Here is a 21624-nt window from a genome sequence, read left to right on the forward strand (position 1 = left end):
ATTGGCCTTGCTAAATTGCCCATAGCATCCAGCAATGTGCAGGCTGAGTGGGTTAACCATGGGAAATGCAGAGTTACAGGGAGAGGGTAAGGGGGTGCGATGCTCTTTGGAGGGTCGGTGTGGATTCATTGGGCTGAATGGCCTGCTTCCATACAGTAGGGGTTCTATGATTCTAAGTTTGAGTGGACATTTGCAGGTTTGATTCTTAAAATTAACAACACAGTAGGATCTCGTTCACAAGTACAGGCATTAACGAGTCAGGGACCCTGTAGTTGTAACTTATTTTCAGTATAAAAGTGGAAAGTAATGGCAGCCAAATAGTAAAAAACAGTTAGGTCACGGTGCTTAATTGAAGTTAATGTCAATTGCAATGTCTAAAATTTTTGAACATTTTTCTCTCAGCCTACTTTTATGACAAACATCTGATGAACATCTGTCCTCTTACCTCTCTACTTCTATCTGTTGCTTCAAAGAGAGATTTAGGCTCTGGTGCCTGATAAGGTTTATTCCTCTCTTGCTGTCTGTGATCGTGCTGGAGAGATAGAAGGTAAGCTTGCTCCTGCTGTAACTGACGCTGCAATCTCTCAGCCTGTCGCTGTTCCTCCATTTCACGCCACTTGTATTCCTTTAAGAACATGGTACATGTATTAAGTTACAGTTTCTAATTTATAATGTGGCTTGGAATATGATAGTTTTACAAATTCCATAAAAAACAGCATGTAACTAAGTTTTCACAGTGGCTAAAACACTTCATTAGGCAACTTATATACTTCAAAGTCACCTAAAGCATAATTTACACCACAGCCATGAATTTACAACAGTTGTGAACGTGTAGCTGGTTCACAGAGAACTTTTTAGTGTCAGCCAAAAGCACAGTCTCAAACATTATAGATTTCACATCAGTAATTGGCTGTGGATTAGAAAATTCACAAACTTCCAACAAACAATGGTTTCAAATTTTGTGAGAAGAAACTCAGTGCCATATACAAAACAAGTTAATGTAGTAATGGTGGAATTTTACTTCAGGAAAATCATATTCAATTTCATGCATTCCCATTTTGACAGGTTGTGTTTTTTAAACAAGAGGCTTTGATTTTAAGTAACAAAATTATGAACCACTGTATGCCTCATCACAAAATGTGGAAAAAGACAAACATCAAACAAATGTTTTGTGTCAGTCTTCACAGCAGAAGACAGAATTAGACATGGGGCTAATTAGAGAAACAAAAAGCTATCAAAATCAGTAATGGAAAATTATTGAAGGAACTTCAGACTAAGATCTGACCAATTCCCACCTACATTTTCCTCCTTACTATATATCCTGTAAAGCACTCTTCCACCATTACTATCAGTCTTCTATGACCAAGCTAGTTCTGTGTCCATCTAGCCAGCTAACCATGGAACTCATGAACCTTTTGTACCAGCCTGCCGTGAGGTACCTTATCAAATGTACTTAGAAAGATACACTTAGAAAATCACAGCATGACCATAGTCAACATCATTTTATGAAAGGGAAACATTGCTTTGACAAATTTATTAGAGTTTATTTTTGTGGACATAGCTATAGGGATAGATAAAACAGAACCAGTGGATGGCGTATTATCAAAAGCATTTGATAAGGTGCCACAATCAAGTTAAATAGACAAGATAAGGGTTCATGGAACTGGTCTAATACATTAACTTAAACAGTCAATCCAGACATGAAAGAGAGAGTCAGGACAAACAGGACATTTTCACATTGGCAGGCTGTGATGAATGAAATGGTAGAAAGTGAGGTCTGCCGGTGCTGGAGATCAGAGTCGCGAGTGTATTGCTGGAAAAGCACAGCAGGTCAGGCAGCATCTGAGGAGCAGGAGAATCGACATTTCGGGCCAGAGCCCTTCATCAGGAATGAGGCTGGGAACCTCGAAGGGTGAGAGATAAATGGGGGGGGGGGGGCGCGCTGGTAGGGAGAGAGAAGAGCTGGGGAGAAAGTAGCTAAGTGCAATAGGTGGATGGAGGTGGGGGTGGGGGTAAAGGTGACAAATTTGTAGCATGTAATGGAATGAATGCCTATGAAGGGGACTTGTACAATCCAAATGAACATATTATAACCCATCCATACAAACCTAAAGTACAGTACTGCTAGTTTGGGGAGAACAGAAAAATGTGCTTTAAAATTTTGCTCATACATCACAATGACAAACCAGGTTTTCTAGGAGAGAAAGGCTGGTGTTTAATTATATATTAGCCTACAATTTTAATGATTTGCTTTCTTCCACAGAAAGGATTGTATTTAAAGCAGTGACATTCATTTAATTCTGTTTGCCCTTACATTTCCAGTTTGTGACAGAAAGCATTGAATTGTTGTCATACAATTCAATGACAATTGTGTGCTGAGGCTATTTTGTTGAGCTACTGGACTATTATGTTAACCCCCCAATAGACTGATCAGCTGGCTATTAAACATAAGCATTATGACACAGTGAACTAAGGCAGCAGTGAAACTGCCAGTCAGACAACTAGCGAACAAGTTACCAATAACATGGCCTGTTCTTGAAGTAACTGTTGCTGAAGAATTTCCAAATGACGTTGCTCCTCTTCAAGCTGACGTCTGATGTACTCCTGTTGCAAAAATTACACAATAATGTGTAAACAAAATACAAGTTTAAACTAGAAATTGTGTATTTACACCTCTTCTGAGGGACTGCTTCCCTGACCTTGCAAAAGTACAAGACTTCATTGAACTCATACTGAAGGCACTACTGAATAAGCTGTGAAAAATATTCAGTTACCATTTGTCAGAAAGGTATAATTGTTGTTTATTTTTTAACACAACTTTGATATAATTACATTTCTTCTCTATACCCTAGAGTTAGTCAAAAAAGCGAAGGTGCACAAACTATCTGGCACACAATTAACTTTTGCATAAGGTCTCTCTAATTCTATTGAAAGCCATTCCTTAAGCCTTTTGTTCCTTGACAATTATACAATTGTTGGGCCACAAGACCTGAAAGCTAGGGAACGTACAACAATTGTGATTGGAGAACATAAGAAAGAGGAGTAATATGCCCTTTGCATTCTGCTATTCAATGAAATCAAGGCTGTGTCTTTTACTTCAACACCATTTTCCTGCATTATTCCTGTATCCCTTAATGTCCTTAATATTAAAAAAAACTATCAAGCTCTTGAACAAAAACAACGTCTGAATCTTTCTAGCTCCCTGTGGCAGAAAGTCCAAAGATTTACCATCTTTTAAATGAAAAAATGCCTCCTCCTCACTCCTAAATGGCCTGCCCCTTACTCTTGAGGCAGCCTCTCCTTATTCTAGTTCCATGTGCCAGGGATAGTATAGTTCCCAGATCTACTTTGTCAAGCCTTGTAAAACTTTTGTACATTTGAATGAGATCACCTCTCCTAATCTATTTAATGTTTCCTCCAAAAACAACCTGCCATCTCAGGAATTAATTTGGTGAACCTTCACTGTATTCCCACCATGACAAGTATAAGGAGACCAAAACTGCACATCATAATTCAGATGCACTCTCACCAAGGCTCTATGTAGTAAAATAACCAGTCTAAGTCTTATCATGGCAATGCCCTTGAACAAGAGAAGTTAAGTTATTGAAATACAATACCACATCTACCATTTGACTATATCAGCATTTAAATGATATGCCCTCAAAATAATAGCAATTACACTCAGAGGATCATGCTTTAGTGATTATTTAGATATTTGGCAAGCACCAACAAGATGTACTGATAAATTGCTAATGAATACAAAAAGGCAACACTATTCATATCTTTTTCTAAAGCTATTCTCAGCTTAATTTGGCTCAGCAAGTGTGAAATACCCAGTGTTAAGGGATATCAAACAGGAGTTGAAGCGGCAAATTTTAAATTATACCAAGCCTGCTTCATGGTTTTTAAATGACTGCAAACTAGAGGATATAATAAAAAAAAAACCAGATTCACCACAGAAATTTGAATTTCGCCACATCCACTTGTGTTAAAATATTTGACCATTAAAATTTTTAAAAGGAAACAGCAAGAGGATTATAAATTTCACATCTGATGTCTTCAATGTTGAACAACTCAACACAAACACTGTGGAAAGATTGAGCTCTGATGCAAGACAGATGGGCAGTAGGAATAGTGGAGAAAGACGGAGAATGAAGTAGTGAGGAACACAGTAAATGAGAAATGAAATGGGAATGGACAATGTGCTGCCAAATTACTCGTGCTATGCTTTTGAATGCTCTCAGTTATACCATTAGGTGGGAGAATGAATGAGGTACATGTTTTGCTCGATCAGTACAGTGAAAGAATGAGGCATTGTTTGTTTCAGTTTGCTTGGATATACCTTGCCAGTCATCTAGTAGTATGGTCAACAGTCATACAGAAATTTATGGACCCAAACTATTGCTCATGCAGCAAAATGAGGAGAATAAATTCAAACTAGCACACAGAATATCATTTTGATAACTGAGACAACAAATTCTTGGCTCTGTATTAAGTAATTGAAGAGCGACAACAAAAATCACCTGCTCTCTCTCCACTCGCCTCTTTTCTTCTTCTGCCCTTCTTCTTTCTTCCTCTTCCTTCTTTCGGCGTTCCAGTTCCTCCAATTTTCGCTTTTCCTCCTGCTCACGCCTTCTTTGCTCACGCTCCTGCTGTCTTCGTGCTTCTCGCTCCCTTCTCTGCTGCTACTCAAACAAACAAAATGCTCAGTTAGATCCCATATAATTGATTTGTTGCATTCACCCGAAATTAAATTTGGCCCAAATGTCAGTTCTGGGCTTTCCATCATTTGATTCCAAATGTGCCATATTTATAAATCGGAAAAGAAATTGCATTAAAATGGCATTATTTATAAACTGGTTTAACAAAGTTTGAACAAGTAGCTATTCCACTGTCAGGCAATGTACACTTGGGGGGAGTTTGTCAGTAAGTGTAAATAATTAAGACTTAATCACCGATACAAAATTAACAACCATCTTGTGGTCACTTCCTGGATTTTACAACGAACATTTTTGGAGAATTAGCCAAGGGTAGTACACACATTTCATTTGCACCTTTACAAGTATTTCTATGACTTTCTTTTGAAAATACAGCTGTGAGAACAATACAGAGCACTTAAAGTGTGTTTTTAAGCACTTACCCAAAAGTTAAAACAGGGTAAATGGAAACAATTTATTTACTGTACATCGGAACGAAGATGTGATTTCAAAACAACCACACATACTATGACATGCAATTTGAAAAGGATTTTGCCCAAGCAGAATGAGGCGGTGCTTTAAATATTATTGCTGAAAAACAGAAATATTTTATCAAAATGTTTTGTCGTCCACTCATCAGGACAATTCACAAGAATATCACATCGAGGGGAAAACTAGCATTTATACTATATGAGAGGATAGTGTTAATTGATTTACAAGTCATGTGTGACTGATGGAGATGTTACCATGGAGAATGCACCAGTTAGTAATGATTGCCAGTTAACTGTCTGCCATTGTTTTAATTGTAAACCAAGCAGGCTGGCCCTGGTTGGTCATGCCATTAGCCTAACAAGTGAACTGAAAATAGCTACCACCCATTTTCCTGAAGTGAAACAGGCACATTGCACGTACATCTTCTTCAAGAATAGGACGCTGTCTGTATGTAGCTTTCAGTGCACACAAATGCATCATATTGAGGCCAATTGACAATCTAAAATTGGTTGCACACAGAATTATCCAGAAAATCCTGTTCAATAATAGAATCACATCTAATGTTGAACACCATGTTTGAATTTTGCAAGTTTAAGCTGGTGGAGGTATATGCTGATTTATAAATCTGATCTTCAACTGATTTATAGTTTACATCCCAAGCACCTCGCTGGCACTGAAATCCATGTAGCACAATTACTCATTTGTGCGCGAGACCCCAAATAACCTTTTGGCAGCACCATTAAATATTGGCATTGAAGGTTGGAAACGAAGTAATTGCAATTAGTGTGTATATCCCCGAACCTGAACCAAGTAGCTGCTCAGAAAATTGAAAAGTAAACTTCTCATTAAGTTTGTGTGCAATGGGTGAGTCAGACTTTCCATATTGCATAAATCATACAGAAAGGTGGAGGGGGGTTTGCAGGTGGTGGGCAGAAGGAGTGGGGCAGGCGGTGGGGGCAGGGAGAAATATCCTGGGGATGAGTGAGTGATGGGGTGGAACTGAAGGGACATACCAGACTCAAAAAGTTCACTCTTTTTCTCTCTCCACAGATGCTGAGTTTCTTCAGCATTTTGCTTTTTTTCTTTCAGAACTCGAGCACCTGCAGTGCTTGATGTTAATCAAGTTTATTAAGCCAAATTCCTTAGTTCGACACTTGTCCCCATCTCATTACCTAGTGATGCGGTGATCTGAACCCCAGCCTTTTTCTCTGCTGACCTCTTCATTTTCCAGGATAATATTTGACCACTCAGATTCAAACTGCTTTGTTTAAAATTTAAACAAGGGCTGCAGTTAACTGTCAGACATCATTGACTCAAGCATTCTCCATCAGAATGCCTCTACCAGATTCCACTGACCACCCCAATGATCTATTCTCATCCAGTAGAAGATTCCCTTTATTATGGTATTTTTTGCAAAACATCCTGATGGATTCAATATGAAAAACTATGATGAAGTGTGCCTTTTTCAAATTTTGCACTACCAGACAATTATTAGTTTTAATATCTGCCCATTGCTTAGCTACTGAATTTGTCCATCTATTTTTATTACTCGATTGCCACTTTCTTTCCTTGATTTCATGTATAAATTTTGCATTATTGAGCAAAATTCCAACAGTATTCGGCCTTTTTGCTATAAATCTGTTTCTTGAGTAAAACAGCAATTATAATCTCTCTCATTATCTACAACAATGGCAAAATTGCGATCACACGGTTGTAATTCTTTTTACCATTAAATCATGTTGATTGTTTAGTTTAACGGCAGTTTGTAAATTAAAATACGGTAGCATAGTGAATGAATTACTTGAGTAGTAAGCCAGAGGGCTGGTCTAGTGATCTTGCAGAATGGGGGTAGAATCAAACCCTATCATGCGGGTTAAGAATTTAAATGAATTGATAACACTTCTGGAAAGATGAACTATTATCAGTATGGTGACAATGGTAATAGAGCTAATCAGTATGGTGACCTTATAGTCATTTTTTTTAAAAATTGCCCATGATACATCCTTCCTTTGCACAAGGAAACCTGGCCTTCTTACAGAGTTTGTGGTTTGTTTTGAAGTCCAGACCCAACAGCAATATAGTTGACTCTTAACTATCTCAAATTGCCTAAAAAGCTATTAAATCGTGCAGCACAATCTTGATCCATTGGTTATGGGATTGCTTGGCTCTTTCTATTCTGCTACTGCTGTTTAGCATATATGTCCTCTGGCTCACCAGAAGTTGGCAACTCTTGATATTCCTGGCACTGCTCATCTGCTATTCTACACTCCTCATTGTACCAGTTGTTGTCATGGACTTGATGATAATGCAATAGAGTGAGATTACAGACTGTGATGGAATGCAATTCTATTGCTCTTAGCTACAGCTTCTCGTGCCTATCATCAGTTTGAAGTTGCTTGATCTGTTCTATATTGATGCCAATTAAAATGATAGCCTGATAGCCATGCCAAACAGCATAATAAATCAAGATCTTAAATATGCAATCCTGTTACATCCAGTCACAAAAAGTGGCAGGGAATTAAACAACCAACAGGAGAAGAAGGCTACACAAACATCAAGTAGATCCAGTCACTGTACCATCTTGGCCTCCTACTGAGCTATCCATCATCATAAAAGCCAGTCTTCAGCCAATTAGATCCATGCCATTTGATTAAAAACATAACGGACAGCACTTTCTTAAAGCAAATACAGAGCATCCTGACAACAATCCTGGCTACAGTGCTGATCATTTGTGCTGCATTAGAAGCACAAGCTCAAGCCAAGCTGCTTCAAGGTAGCTACAAGAAGGACATTTACCTGACAATCTGAAAATTGTCTAGGTATATGCCTTCCATAAAAAAATCAGGACAAATCCATGGTGCATTGACAGTGCTTTCAAATAGCCTACTGACTGCTGTTCTGTTCAGATACTGCCACAATGTGGCTCCAAACCTCATTATAGTATTGTTCTAAATGACAAAGAGCCAAATTCCAAAGATGAGGTGAACGCAACTTCACCTTAACATCTCAGAGTGTGGTATTGTAGAGCTAATATTAAATTTGACGTCAGTAGGGATCAAAAGAGAAAATACGTCACTGGCCTGAGTCATTCCAGAAGGACGTAGTTGCTGGAGGACACTTAGCTCAAACCTTGGAATATCACTGCAATAATTCTTCAGAATAGAGACACAGGCTTAACCATCCTCAGCTGTTTCAACAATGACACTCCCACACCATCACAAGGTCAAGACAGGGATACTTGCTGATAATTGCAGTACTCAGAACCATTTCTAATTTCTCAGTTAGCAAAATTCATGCCTGGCAACAGACTCCATGCATCTGCTTTTCCCTGTGTCACTGAGATTTACAGCCTTTGGCCCAACACATCCATACATGTAAAAAAATCCACCTAACTATTCTAATCCCATTTTCCAGCACTTGGCCCTAGCTGTGGGGGGCTTGGTATCACAAGTGTACATCTAAATACTTCTTCATGTCATGAGAGTCTCTACCTCCACCACCCTTATAGGCAGTGAGCTCCAGATACCCACCATCCTCTGGTTGAAAGTTTTGCCTTTCATCTCCTCTAAATTTTCTGCTTCTTAATTTAAATCTGGTAATTGATCCTCCATCAAGGAGAAATGTTTCTTCCTGTCTACCCTATCCCTCAATGTTATATATCTCAATCGTGTCCTCTTTCAATCTCCTCTGCTCTAAGGAAAACAACCCCAGTCTGTCCAATCTCTCTTCATAACTGAAACTTTCCATTCTGGGCAACATCGTGGTAAATCTCATCTGTACCGCCCTCCACTTCTATCACATCCATATCTCACATTACTGCTGTTGAATCTTCACCAAAGTTATCTGGCAGGGTAGAAGGGGAATTCATAGACTAGACGATTTACTGGGACGTCTGGGTAAGTAACGTGACATGAGGAAGTTAGAAATTAGGAATTCTGCAGCAAGAATAGAGGAACGTCGATTATCCGAAGGACATGGGCGGGCAGTACTTCATTTCGTCAATCAAATTCTAGATAACCGAATGCCGGATAACATAGTTTAGCTGAGCATCACAACCTTGCAATCTTGCCGGATAATCCAATATTCGGATAATCGAATGCCAGATAACCGAGGTTCCTCTGTACCTCATATCTCCCGAGTCTACAAGCTTGTCCACCAACTCACAGCCCGTTCACCAACTCACAGCCCAAGTCTGGACTGTGAAATCCTCCATTTACCTATACCCATGATTTCTCGTGTCTACAAAGCATAAGGATGGCAAAAACATTGAAACAGCTCTAGCTTCATGTCCTCGCCATATCAAATAAATTTGTTTCTTTTTAAAATAAACTTAATTGACAAAATGTGGTTGCCAATGGGTAGGCCGGCATTTACTGCCCATCCCTAATTGCATTTGACGAGGTGGTGGTGAGGTCCCTTCTTGAATCACTGCAGTCCATATATTTTAGGTACAGCTACAGTCCTAATCAGATAAGACTTCCACGATTTTAACCCCATAACAACAAAGCAATGACAATTTAATTCCAAATCAGATTGATAGAGGCTTGAAGAGGAACTTCCAGGTAGTGTTCCCATCTGTTATCCTTCTCCTTCAAGGGACAAGAGGTCACTGCCTTGGAAGGTGCTATCGAAGGAACCTAGTTGAGTTGTTGCAATGTATCTTATAAATGGTATACACTGCTGCTACTAATGCACCAGTGGTGAATGGACTTAATATTAAAGATTGCAGATGGAGTGCTAATCAAGCAGGCTGCTTTGAACTTGGCTGATGCCAAGCTTCTTGAGTGTTGTTAGAACGGCAAGTGGAGAATACTTCATCACAACTCTGGCCGGACACTAAATATGCAAAAAATCACATTCACTTGTCTTTTCAATGAAGTGTAACAGCAAGAAGATAGTCAAAGGAAGCTTGGATTGCAGAAGGAGCTACATGATTAAAACCTCTCTGCGCCATTGTTTCTTAGAATAAGGTTGTATGCTAGAAGTACAGTAAATACTTGCTAAGTAGAATGCCTTTCAACTTTTGATAGAAATTTTCAAGGTGATACAAGAATTGAAAGGCAATAGTTTCTAAAACTTTAGACAGCAGCAAGGTACAGTCCAACAACATGCAAGCAGAAGGGTAGAACAGATTACTTTTGACATAAGAATGGAAAAAGGAAATTTCAAGTAAAAGCAAAACTGGTGATAACCAGTGTGTAATGACCAAAAAGAAATTACACATCAAGGTAAACTTTGTTTTAAACCAAAAGTAGTACGATGTGCCTAATAACTATGTCGATATAAAGTTTAGTTACATAACATACTTTGTTAAAGTTATTCAAACTTGTTCCAAACTAATCTTGCCGATTGCTTTAATGCACTTGACACAAACATTAACTTCTATTTAAAGCATTCTAACATTTCTGAAAAAGTGTCCAAATCATAATGTCTTGACATTATTTTAAATTCTTACTTCTTCAAGTCGTCGCCTTTGCTCCTTCTGTTGTTCAATACGCTTTTGACGCTCTGCAAGGAGCTGTCTTTTATACTCTTCTTGCTCTCGTAGCTGCTGTTCTTGAAGGATTTGCTGCCGACGCATGGCTTCAGAGCGTTCCTTGTTTTCTTGCTGCAATCTCAGGAAGTCACGACGTAGAGTAGATTCTCCAGGTACATTAACAATTGAGCTACAAAAGAAAGAAGAATTTCTTTCCCCAGTGTTCTCCTTCACAAAGATAGGTTCAAGTGTAATAAATCTAAATTTGTAAAACTACTTGCAGACAAATTTGGATTCAAAAAGTGAAATTGACCCCATTGAGCAAGTGTTATCCAATGCCTTTTGAGAAGGGTCAGTAAAAGCATAAAGGGTGCACCATCCAAATTTACTTAACAGGAGAAACAGCTAGGAGTTGTACTGAGTTATTGTTATGATGAACAGTAGAAATCATAGTCATTATAATTAAAAATAAATTCATAAATATCGACAAATCTTTTGAACTAACCACATATAAAATAGCTTAATTTCTGTCCCTCACATTGTGGGAAATAGAGAGTTTTGAGAAGATTTGTAGCTCAGGTTGAGGTTCTGGAGGTAGGTTTGCTCGCTGAGCTGGAAGGTTCGTTTTCAGAAGTTTCATCACTATACTAGGTAACATCTTCAGTAAGTCTCCAAATGAAGCACTGGTAATGTAGCTTGGTTTCTATTTAAATGTTTGAGTTTCCTAGGGTTTGTGATGTCATTTCCTGTTTTCTTAGGGGGTGGTAAATGGGATCCAAATCATTATGTTTATTGATAGAGTTCCAGAGTTGTTTCTAAGAATCCTGGATACATGAACGTCAACTAGCCACAAAACGACATGACCCACTCTCACTAGCATTCTTACATACGGATGAGGAAGGACACTACTTTGACTGGGACAACACATTCATCCTCGGACAAGCCAAACAGAGACTTGTACAAGAATTCCTAGAAGGAATTCACCGACCCTAGGAAACTCAAACATGTAAATAGAAAGTGGGCTACACAACCAGTTGGTCCAACTGATCTGTGCTGGTGCAGGATGTAATGCTTCACATGAGTCTCCTATTACTCCATTTCATTACTTCATGTACCATTCAGCAGTATGTAACGTGATACATACACGCACTATGGACGATCAACCCAAATGTGAAACATTTTCCACAATAATTATTTTCTTACAGTACTTTCACAGGAAGCCACTATACACATCAATGTTAAATGTTTCTCTGAAATTTACACCCTTTTTTAAAAACTTCCTTTTTGTTCATTCAAACAAAATGTTTGTGTAATGGGTCCTTCTCTGAACTTAATCATTCTTTGTTCCCTCAAAAAGTCAAACTAAGTATCTGTTGTTATATATCTGTACAACATTTACATCAAATTGCAATCGTGTATTGGGATATTCATGTCCTGATTACTCTTATTCTAAACAATCCTCAATTTCACGATAAAATCCTTTGGTGTGGAGGTGAAATTGTTAAGAAGATACATTTTTCAGCTAAATCTTCTCATATTTCAAATTACCTGCATACTTCAAATTTCCAATTCAGCATGGTGAATTACAGGTCATAATTTATGAAGTAGATCTCTGTACAAATAAAAAAACACTGGTAGCTTTAGGGTCTGCACAAACTCTCACAATAGATTTGAACTCTCCACCACAGAGGGATATACAGAAAAGAGAATAGGCCTATCTTCTTGAGAAGGAAGAGAGTGTGAACAAACAACAGAGGAAGGGAAGGTTTGTGCATCTACCCAATAGTCAGCTCAGGGTTACTGAAATAAACTTGCAATAATATTAGTCGACAGTGTGATGCTAGAAAAGCACAGCAGGTCAGGCAGCATCTGAGGTGCAGGAGAATCAACATTTCAGGCATAAGCCCTTCATCAGGAATGAGGCTTGTGAGCCAAGGGGGTAGAGATAAATGGGTGGGGGGGGGGTGTGTGCGTGTGTGTGTGTGTGCGCGTGTGTGCGTGTGTGCGCGCGTGTGTGCGTGTGTATGCACGTGCTAGGGAGAGGGTAGCTGACAGTGCAATAGGTAGATGAAGGCATCTCTGAAGAGAACACTTCAGAGAACATCTCTGGGACACATGGGCAAAGCAACCCCACTGCTCAGTGGCTGAACACTAACTCCCACTTCCACTCCGCCAAGGACATGCAGATGCTGGTCCTCCTCCATGGCCAAACCCTAACCACCTGATGCCTGGAGGAAGAACATCTCATCTTCAGCCTTGAGACCCTCGAAACACACGGAATTAATGTGGATTTCACCAGTTTTCTCATTTCACCACCTCCACCTTATTCCAGATCCAATCTTCCAACTTGGCACTGCCCTCATGACCTGTCCTACCTGTCCATCTTCCTTCTCACCTACCCACTCCACCCTCCCCTCTGATCTATTCCAATTACACCCACCTTCATCTACCTATTCCACTCTCAGCCAAATTTCCCCACTGCCCCAAACACTTCGCATTTATCTCTCTACCCCCTTGACTCAAGCCTTATTCCTGATTAAGGGCTTACGTCGATTCTCCTGCTCCTCGGACGCTGCCTGACCGACTATGCTTTTCCAGCACCACACTCTTTACTCTGATCTCCAGCATTTGCAGTCCTCACTTTCTCTTTGCAATAATATTATTCATGCAAAGTTAAAAATCCTACGATGCCAGGTTATAGTCCAACAGGTTTATTTGGAAGCACTAGCTTCCAGGTAGTTGTGGCACAACCACCTGATGAAGGAGCAGAGCTCTGAAAGCTAGTGCTTCCAAATAAACCTGTTGGACCATCACCTGGTGTTGTGGGATTTTTAACTTTGTACACCCCAGTCCAACACCGGCATCTCCAAATCAATATCTATGCAACCCCTTAACCAGAGGACAGTGAGATTCTGGCAGAACTTATTTTGAAGTGACAGAAAATAGAATAAGTCAAAATCAGACAGAAGACTGCAACAAAGATTATAGAAGAGAAAAGAGAGAAAAAAAAAGGGAACCTGCAAGAGAAACTTTGGTCCATACAGAGTTTCCATAAGATATACTCCCTATTTGTCAAAATAATTACCAATTCTAGACATGTATAAATCCAGACAGGACACCTTAAATTTAAAATAACACATTACCTTGGCTCTCCTTCTTGTTCAGGCAACTCCTCCTCCTCCTCTTCACTCCCACTGTATTCATATTCAGTTTCATCTAAATTAAATTAAACATTGCGTTTTACGTGAATCATGTCAATCTTTGTTTGGGTATGTTTATTACTGGAGATGGAAAACAGGCCTCACTTTCATAACTGACAGAATATAGATTCATAAAGCACAGGAGATGATCACTTGGTCAATCATACCTGCACCAGCTTTATGAAAGCTCAAGTTTTCCTTCACCACTGAGACAATATGAATCATTGTTGCATAATGTTATGGCATCAGGTAAATTATTTACCCAGCATGGTACTGCTAGATATGACTACCATGTATCTCCAGAATATGAACTGATGTGTTCTTGGTTTAAACAGGATGAGGTTTATTTTCTTCAGATGCTGATTACTCTGAAAGGTTACTTAATCAAGAAAAAGAATGTCTTTTCAACTCTGATGAACTGATCACTTCAAAAGTCAAGCAAACAATGCCTATTTTGCATTATAGAGATAAGGAGAAGTATGTTACATTGATAAAATGGTCAAATCTTATGGATGCTGATTTTGCTTACATTTCTCAGTGTATTCCTCATGCAGAAACAATTTCAAAATTCATTTGTATGAATATGGAGGTTTAAATTTTTGCGTCTGTCAAATAGGAGTAATATTTTAATGTACAAAATGATTTTCTTTTGTTAACTGAAGAAGCCTACAATCAGCAATTAAATAACTGTTTCTTGTAATTGCATCAATATTGTACAGCATACCTTTTTCTCCTCTCTTCTTCCTAGTTCTATCAATATGATCTTTCAACTGGATTCGAACTTGCCGCTCATTTGGCTGGTCACGGATAAATGGATGTTTTAACAGGTGCTCAGTTGAAGGCCTTTGCATGTAATTCTTCACCAAACAGCTCTCAATAAAGCTGAAAAATTTCTTTGACCTGAAAATGGATGAAAATTTTATTTAAACGTGAATAGCTAATGATTTGGAAATTAACTTAAAATGAGATTATCCATTCAATTCTTGTTCAGTTTTGAATTTGCATACCTATCAGCAGAGTTGATTTTGCTCAGAGTTGTAAGCAAGGTTTTAGTGATAACTTAAAGTGACTATTCATATCTGCACAAGTATTTATTTTGAACACTACCTTCAAAAAACCCAATTAGATAACATTCAAAATTTAATATATGCATTAAAATCCATTTTCAAGTATATATGCACAGCACAAACAACTTCACACAGTACAAGGATTTCATGGCAGCTAAACAATTAATCATCCCATATCTCTGGTTAGGTCAGGCTAGTACTATTGAAGCAATCTGTATGTTTTCATCATCCATGAATCGGAGGACTCAGAAAATTCATTTGAATTGCTGGATTGACATCATTAACAAACAAGTTAATTGCAAATATCTATTTTAAGAAATGTTTAAGCAATATAACTGACGTACGTAATTCAAAATATCTGTTCAGTAAATTTCTAAGTACAACAAATCTCAAATACTAATGCAGTGCAGCAAGGCTTGGTTTCAAATCCAAGTCAGAAACCCAGACCAATCCTGGCATATCAGCTGGGTATTCCAAGAGAGAACACAAAAATCTTAAGAATGTAGTGCTCCCACTGAAAATGGAAAGGAGCAAGAGGGTGAAAGGCGGTAAAATCCAGCAACCTCTTCAGATTGTAACAGAAAACTCACCTTTAACCATGTAGCAAAAGATTAACAGCTGTTGTGTAGCTGTAATGAAAACTGTTTTAATTCAAGTTGCACAGGTCATAAATCAAACAAGTCACTGTGTATGAGATGCACACATTCATGAGGTCTGTACACCGGCATTTCGAAAATGCAATTTGACCAGCCATATGAAATTAACATTATTGCAGGTGCTTAAAAGTCAAAGAGCTCAATCAAGCAAATAAGTTGCTTTTATTTTAAGTATTAAAATAAATATACAAACCATTTTTTAGACTTCAGTCGTGGAGGTGGATTCCTGGGAATGAGGAAGAGTGCTCTCATTGGATGCATGTCACAAAGAGCTAAAAAGTAAAATTACAAAGAACAATTGCCTCATTATAATACTTCAACAAATAATCATAATTAGTTAGCCAAATAAACTGGAAATCCAAAAATGTTTTCATGAAATTTAAATAACTAGAGATTCATGTCAATTTCTCTGCTCACTCTTCTTTCCTATAATCTGTTATGCAAATCAAATGGATTAATAGATTTTAATCCAAATACTAGAATGAAACATCTTTTCTCAGGAATGCAAACAGTTTTTCATTTGTATTCTAAGCATCAAACAAATTATATGTTCTCTGGCCACTTCCCACTACCAACTATATAAGGGAGAATTAGGAGAAAGTAATTAATGCTGGATATGAATAAGAATTAGCCAAAAGAAGGCGTATAAAATTAATTCAGATAGAGCTGTGTCCAGTTTTATATGCTTACCAATGCATAATGCCTTTAGTCTCTAAATCTCTTAATTTGGTTTCATTCTTTTTTAACCCCCAAATTAGACCATCATATTTTAACCAAATTGAAAGTTTGGCATTTAACTAAAAGTAATGTTTGCTCAAGAAAACATCAAAGTATCTAATATATCAGATATTATATGGCATACTGTGGTATGACAGGAGTAGCAAAACAGCTTGCAGACATTCAATTAAGCACTCCACAATGAGGAAGGAACAAAATATATAGTTTTATCTTGAACCAGTAATCAGGATTAACTAAGATCAAGTGGTCCAAATTAGATCTTTTTTCTCTATGTTTACATTCTTCTATAAGTGAGTTCTAAATGTAATTGCTCTTTATCATATTAGTTATGTTAAGTACTGTCTTTAAATACACACTACATGTACTCTTACAAAAACAAATAACATTTTATGGATCTGTACTGAAAATAAGGGTCGATGCTGAGGTGGAATCATTTCTAAGTCTTATGAAAAAGAGCATCTCTTCTACAATACCGCAATGATGATTGAGAAAAATCAATGAGAAACGCTCTTCAATCCATCTTTGTTAATGTATTTATAAACACACTCGCCCATCAGTTCACCGGTCTTGGTTTGGTTTTTAGTTTCTGCTGATGTACCAGAAAACCACTCCAAGTGTTGACCATCTCTTGATAAGTTCTTCCAGACATTTATCGTAAATACTACATTCATCAATTTTATCATATACTCCCTTGGTTTAGTCCATTGCTTTGCTTCAATGCAAACAGTTTAGATTTACCTCACCAATGCTGATTAATATCTTAAATAGTACATTGAGCTCACGACTGAATCTTCTCCATTCAAGACGCTGGACCGCCTTTCCTGCCACCTTTCTATATAATTCAATTTGTTGCAATGAATCAGCTGAATTACCAGGTCAATTCGACACCACCATAGGTTAAATGCTCTTCTTATGACAAGATGCTCAAAACTAATTAGCACTTAACTCAAGAAGTGGCTTGTAAAATTTTACAGTAATATCCCTGATTTTTATTTACTGCTATACAGTGATCACTTCAACTCTAAAGTGCTTACAGCTCACTCTCAGAAACAATTCCACTTCATTTTCAGCTACTTCATGCTACCAACTATAACTATAGCATCCATTTTTTATTTCCAGTTTTACCAACTTCTATTTTTCAAAAAAAACCTTCTCAACCAAACTTGACTTCTCGAATATTTTACCTGACTATTTTTACTGCAGTCTTACTATTTTACTTTGCTTGTCCCCCTCTTCCTGCAATCCTTCCTTAGTTTGTCATCTGAACATTTATTTTGGAGTTTCTAATACAGTTAGTGATTTCATTCAGATTAAATTAGTTACAGTGTGGAAACAGGCCCTTCGGCCCAACAAGTCCACACCGACCCTCCTAACAGCAACCCACCCAGACCCATTCCCATACATTAACCCTTTCACCTAACACTAAGGGCAATTTAGCATGGCCAATTCACCTAACCTGCACATCTTTGGATTGTGGGAGGAAACCGGAACACCCGGAGGAAACCCATGCAGACACAGGGAGAATGTGCAAACTCCACACAGACAGTTGCCGGAGGCGGGAATTGAACCCGGGTCTCTGGCGCTGTGAGGCAGCAGTGCCACTGTGCCACCATTCAGAAATAATAAATCTCAATATCAATCCCTGGGGCACTCTCCTTGTAATTCCTCCTGCCTGCCATCCTAACATTAGTTTACTGAAAAATTACTTCCCTTCAATCACCAAATTATTAATGAATGCAATGTTTTTATCCCAGTTTTTCATATGGGTCACACTATTACCCTCCCTAATAGCAAGTAAGGTTGGGTAATAATGTTGGTCTGGTCAGTTTTAGTCACATCCATAACCAAACAGAAAATGTTACTGAAAATCCAAGTTCATCATACCATATGGTTTTTACCATTTATTCTGAGATAACTTACCAACAAAATCTCAGGATCTTTCTTTAGTTTTAGGGTTTACTCTCAGCTATTCCTCAAATATACTTTAAGTAACATATTATTTTACCACACTAGTTTGTGAAGTTAGATCGATGCAAATGGCCAAACTAAATTTGCTTACTCTTGAATACAGTTTGTTTCCTAGCCAATGGAGACCACTCCAGCATTCACAGTGATTTACTCATGATCTTCAGCACTTAACACATTCCATCCCTGTACTCTACTCAAACTCTGGAAAGAGATACCATCAATCCCTGTGGACTTTTCCATTGAGGCCTTTAAGCCCATTTCGCAATGTGAAGTCTGTAAAGCTGCATGTTTATTTTCATAAACGCATGGTCTTAGTGTAGGCATTCTGTTGAAAACATTAATATACTTTTCAGTTTCATTTCTTTAAACTTTTTATTTCACTTAAATATTTCCCTGCTGCTGCCATGGAAAGAATTTATTGCTGCTGCTTAGCAATTCTATTTCTTTCTCCTGATCACCTTTTTAAACCTGCTTGACAAGCCTCTTATGTTTTTCTCAATCTTACCCTTCTTCCCACAAGTGTTGAGATTCAACTGCCACATCACCTCAGTCCCCTGCTCAACAGCACATGGACTGCAGCAGTTCAAGGTGGCAGTTTACTAGCACCTTCTCAATCCAATCAGCTAACAACACCCTTGTCCCATTCATGAATTAAAGAGATGATCTTTCCCTACCATCAGTAAGTGTTTTAATCCTAATAACTACCAAATATATTCAAACCAACTGTGATACTCAATGGCTTCTATTTCCTATCTTTGATACAATTATTGATTATAGGATGCTGGTGCTAGAATGCAACATCCTTCCATATTATGCACTTAATATCAACAACTGATACTTCCAGGAAAGCTGCAGAAGTCAGACCGACAGCCAAGGGTCCAGCTGCTCTCCAACCTGACAGCAGCATCCCCTGTTCCGCCTTGGCGTCACTTACAGCTGATTGAAAGTAAATCATAAGTAGCTCTGAGAGGTTTGCCAAACTCAACTTGGAACTCAACTAGAAGAGAACAATCTTATCCCATTAAGTTACCAGAACTAAATTTCGGTCTTGGATAAAATGTGACACTTTATACACATAGTTCCCAATTTAAAGATAAGTTGTATCACTAAGTTACATTGTATCAAATTACTTACGAGGTGCTCCTTCTGCCATTTCAATAGCTGTGATTCCCAATGACCACAAGTCACTCTAAAACGAAAACATAGTAACTCATTCAGCTTTCAGCTAATTCTGCATATTAAAAGTCAGGGTAAAGCACAAAAATCAGTGAAAAACAGCAGTTTTACAATGATTTTATTTCTGTTTCTTCATTTTAACAAGACAAAATAAAAACATTTTAATAATCATTTGCAATCAACTGATGGTTCAGTTTAGCAACACTTTCAATTAGCTACAAGTAAAAACTGCAGCTAAAATCAAACATTTTGACTTTTATAATACATTTCCATTCAAACAAATTTCTAAAAAAGGTTCACAAATTAAAAAAAAACATTTTTAAAAATTTCCATGAAAGACCCAAGTACTGATTCTGGAAATAAAAAAAGGCAACAACTTACTCGATAATCATATGTTGCATCTGGATTCTCATCACAAGCAATGACCTCTGGTGCCATCCAATAGGGTGTCCCAATAAAGGTATTTCTTCTGCCAACGGTCCTGTCTAATTGTGCACTAACACCAAAATCCACTATAATAAAAAATTCCAGACAAACAGCAACTTGCATTGTTAGAATATGGGTTGTAAACGAGTTCCACGCAAATCCATTCACAAGTCGATTTGTACACAAGTCGGACCACAACACAAGACAAAGGAAGATTGCCGTACACAGTAAGAAACAAATGTTCACACGCCAGATCTTTAAAATGACACCATTCCAATGGGATAGCATGCAGATATATGAGCGCTCATAAGTCAGTTGTCCGTAAGTTAGGGACCCTCTGCATGATGTGTTCATAAGCCTTACATTCACAGAAAAGCAGAGTGCTGAATTTCAGAATTTCCTAATCCAACTATAATAAAAGATCAGTAGATACAAATTGTAAAGTAAATTGCTTCTCTGGATTGCCAATATTATAAAAGACTATAAGATGTAAGAGTCGAAGTAGGCCATTCAGCCCATTGAGTCCGCTCCACCATTCAGTAAAATCATTGCTGATCTGTTAACCCACTTTCCTGCTTTTTCCCTAAAACTCTCAATTCCCATACAGATTAAAAATCTGTGTCTATCGGGTCTCCCTGCTCTAGGAAAGATGTTGTGAAACTTGAAATGGCTCAGAAAAGATTTACAAGGATGCTGCCAGGTTTGGAGGGCTGGAGCTTACAGAAGAGGCTGGACAGGCTGGGGCTATTTTCCCTGGAGCATCAGAGGAGGGAGGGGGACCTTATAGAGGTTTATAAAATCATGATGGGCATGGATAGGGTGAAGAGCCAGGGTTTTTTTCCCCCCAAGGTTGGGGAGTCTAAAATTAGAGGCCACTGGTCTAAGGTGAGAGGGGTAAGATTGAAAAGGAACCAAAGGAGCAGCTTTTTCATGCAGTGGATGGTGCAAGTAAGGAATGAGCTGCCAGAGAAAATGGTGGACTTTGGTACAATTACAACATTTAAAAGGGATCTGGATGGTATGTGAATAGGAAGGGTTTAGAGGCATATGAGCTAAATGCTGACAAATGGGACTAGGTTAATTTAGGAGAGCTGGTCAGCATGGACGAGGACCAAAGGGTCTCATTCAATTCAAGTTCTAGAGTACATATCTAGAGAATCAGTTAACATAATTATGAAAGTGCCACCCTGATAGTACACTCCATTACAAAGAATTTAAAAAATCTTCAAAGTATGTGGCACATGATAGGGGGTGAAATAAACAGTATAGATTTTTCAATTAGAGGGGTGAACACAATTATATGATTAGATAATATGATCATGTGCATTAGTTTGAATACAACTGGGTAATATAGTCATGTGTACTAACTTGGAATGTGAATTATGAGAGATAGGGAGTAAATGTGAAATCTTTTGATTGGAAATTATCTGTAAGAATAGTCAATTGGAAACCTGTTAGCTGTAAACATGGTGTAAAACTTTTGTTCTTGTAATAAAGATTCGAACTATACATCATTTTCTTCAAGTGTATGGATCCTATCCATGCATGAATGTGCCTTTAAACAAAGGAACCAGAGTCTCCTCTGGAGTAAGAGGAAATAAAGAGATAACTCACCCTTTCACATGGAGCACCATAAACTTACAAGTAGATCTCTTCAATTCTAGAACTAGCAGCATTATGGGTTATGAAACTAGGGAATTATGGGATTAGGACTGCTAACCTATTCAT

At 38.1% G+C, this 21624-nt stretch overlaps 1 protein-coding gene across 4 annotated transcripts in view; it reads right to left on the reverse strand.

Moving 5' to 3' along the window:
* LOC140481437 (mitogen-activated protein kinase kinase kinase kinase 4) overlaps positions 1-21624 on the reverse strand; it is a 259191-nt gene that overhangs the window by 52056 nt on the left and 185511 nt on the right. For 2 of the 4 annotated variants that reach the window (XM_072577609.1, XM_072577607.1), the window contains exons 7-15: positions 19852-19982; positions 19429-19483; positions 15782-15860; positions 14590-14765; positions 13809-13881; positions 10645-10855; positions 4524-4685; positions 2518-2604; positions 446-625 (exon numbers count right to left, since the gene is read on the reverse strand). In XM_072577609.1, the coding sequence (XP_072433710.1) occupies positions 446-625; positions 2518-2604; positions 4524-4685; positions 10645-10855; positions 13809-13881; positions 14590-14765; positions 15782-15860; positions 19429-19483; positions 19852-19982 (1154 nt within the window). The remainder of the gene's footprint in view (positions 1-445; positions 626-2517; positions 2605-4523; positions 4686-10644; positions 10856-13808; positions 13882-14589; positions 14766-15781; positions 15861-19428; positions 19484-19851; positions 19983-21624) is intronic. The other 2 variants (XM_072577610.1, XM_072577608.1) reach the window with 1 other exon arrangement.

The sequence above is a fragment of the Chiloscyllium punctatum genome, chromosome 9, assembly GCF_047496795.1.
Source record: "Chiloscyllium punctatum isolate Juve2018m chromosome 9, sChiPun1.3, whole genome shotgun sequence".
Lineage (NCBI taxonomy): Eukaryota > Metazoa > Chordata > Chondrichthyes > Orectolobiformes > Hemiscylliidae > Chiloscyllium > Chiloscyllium punctatum.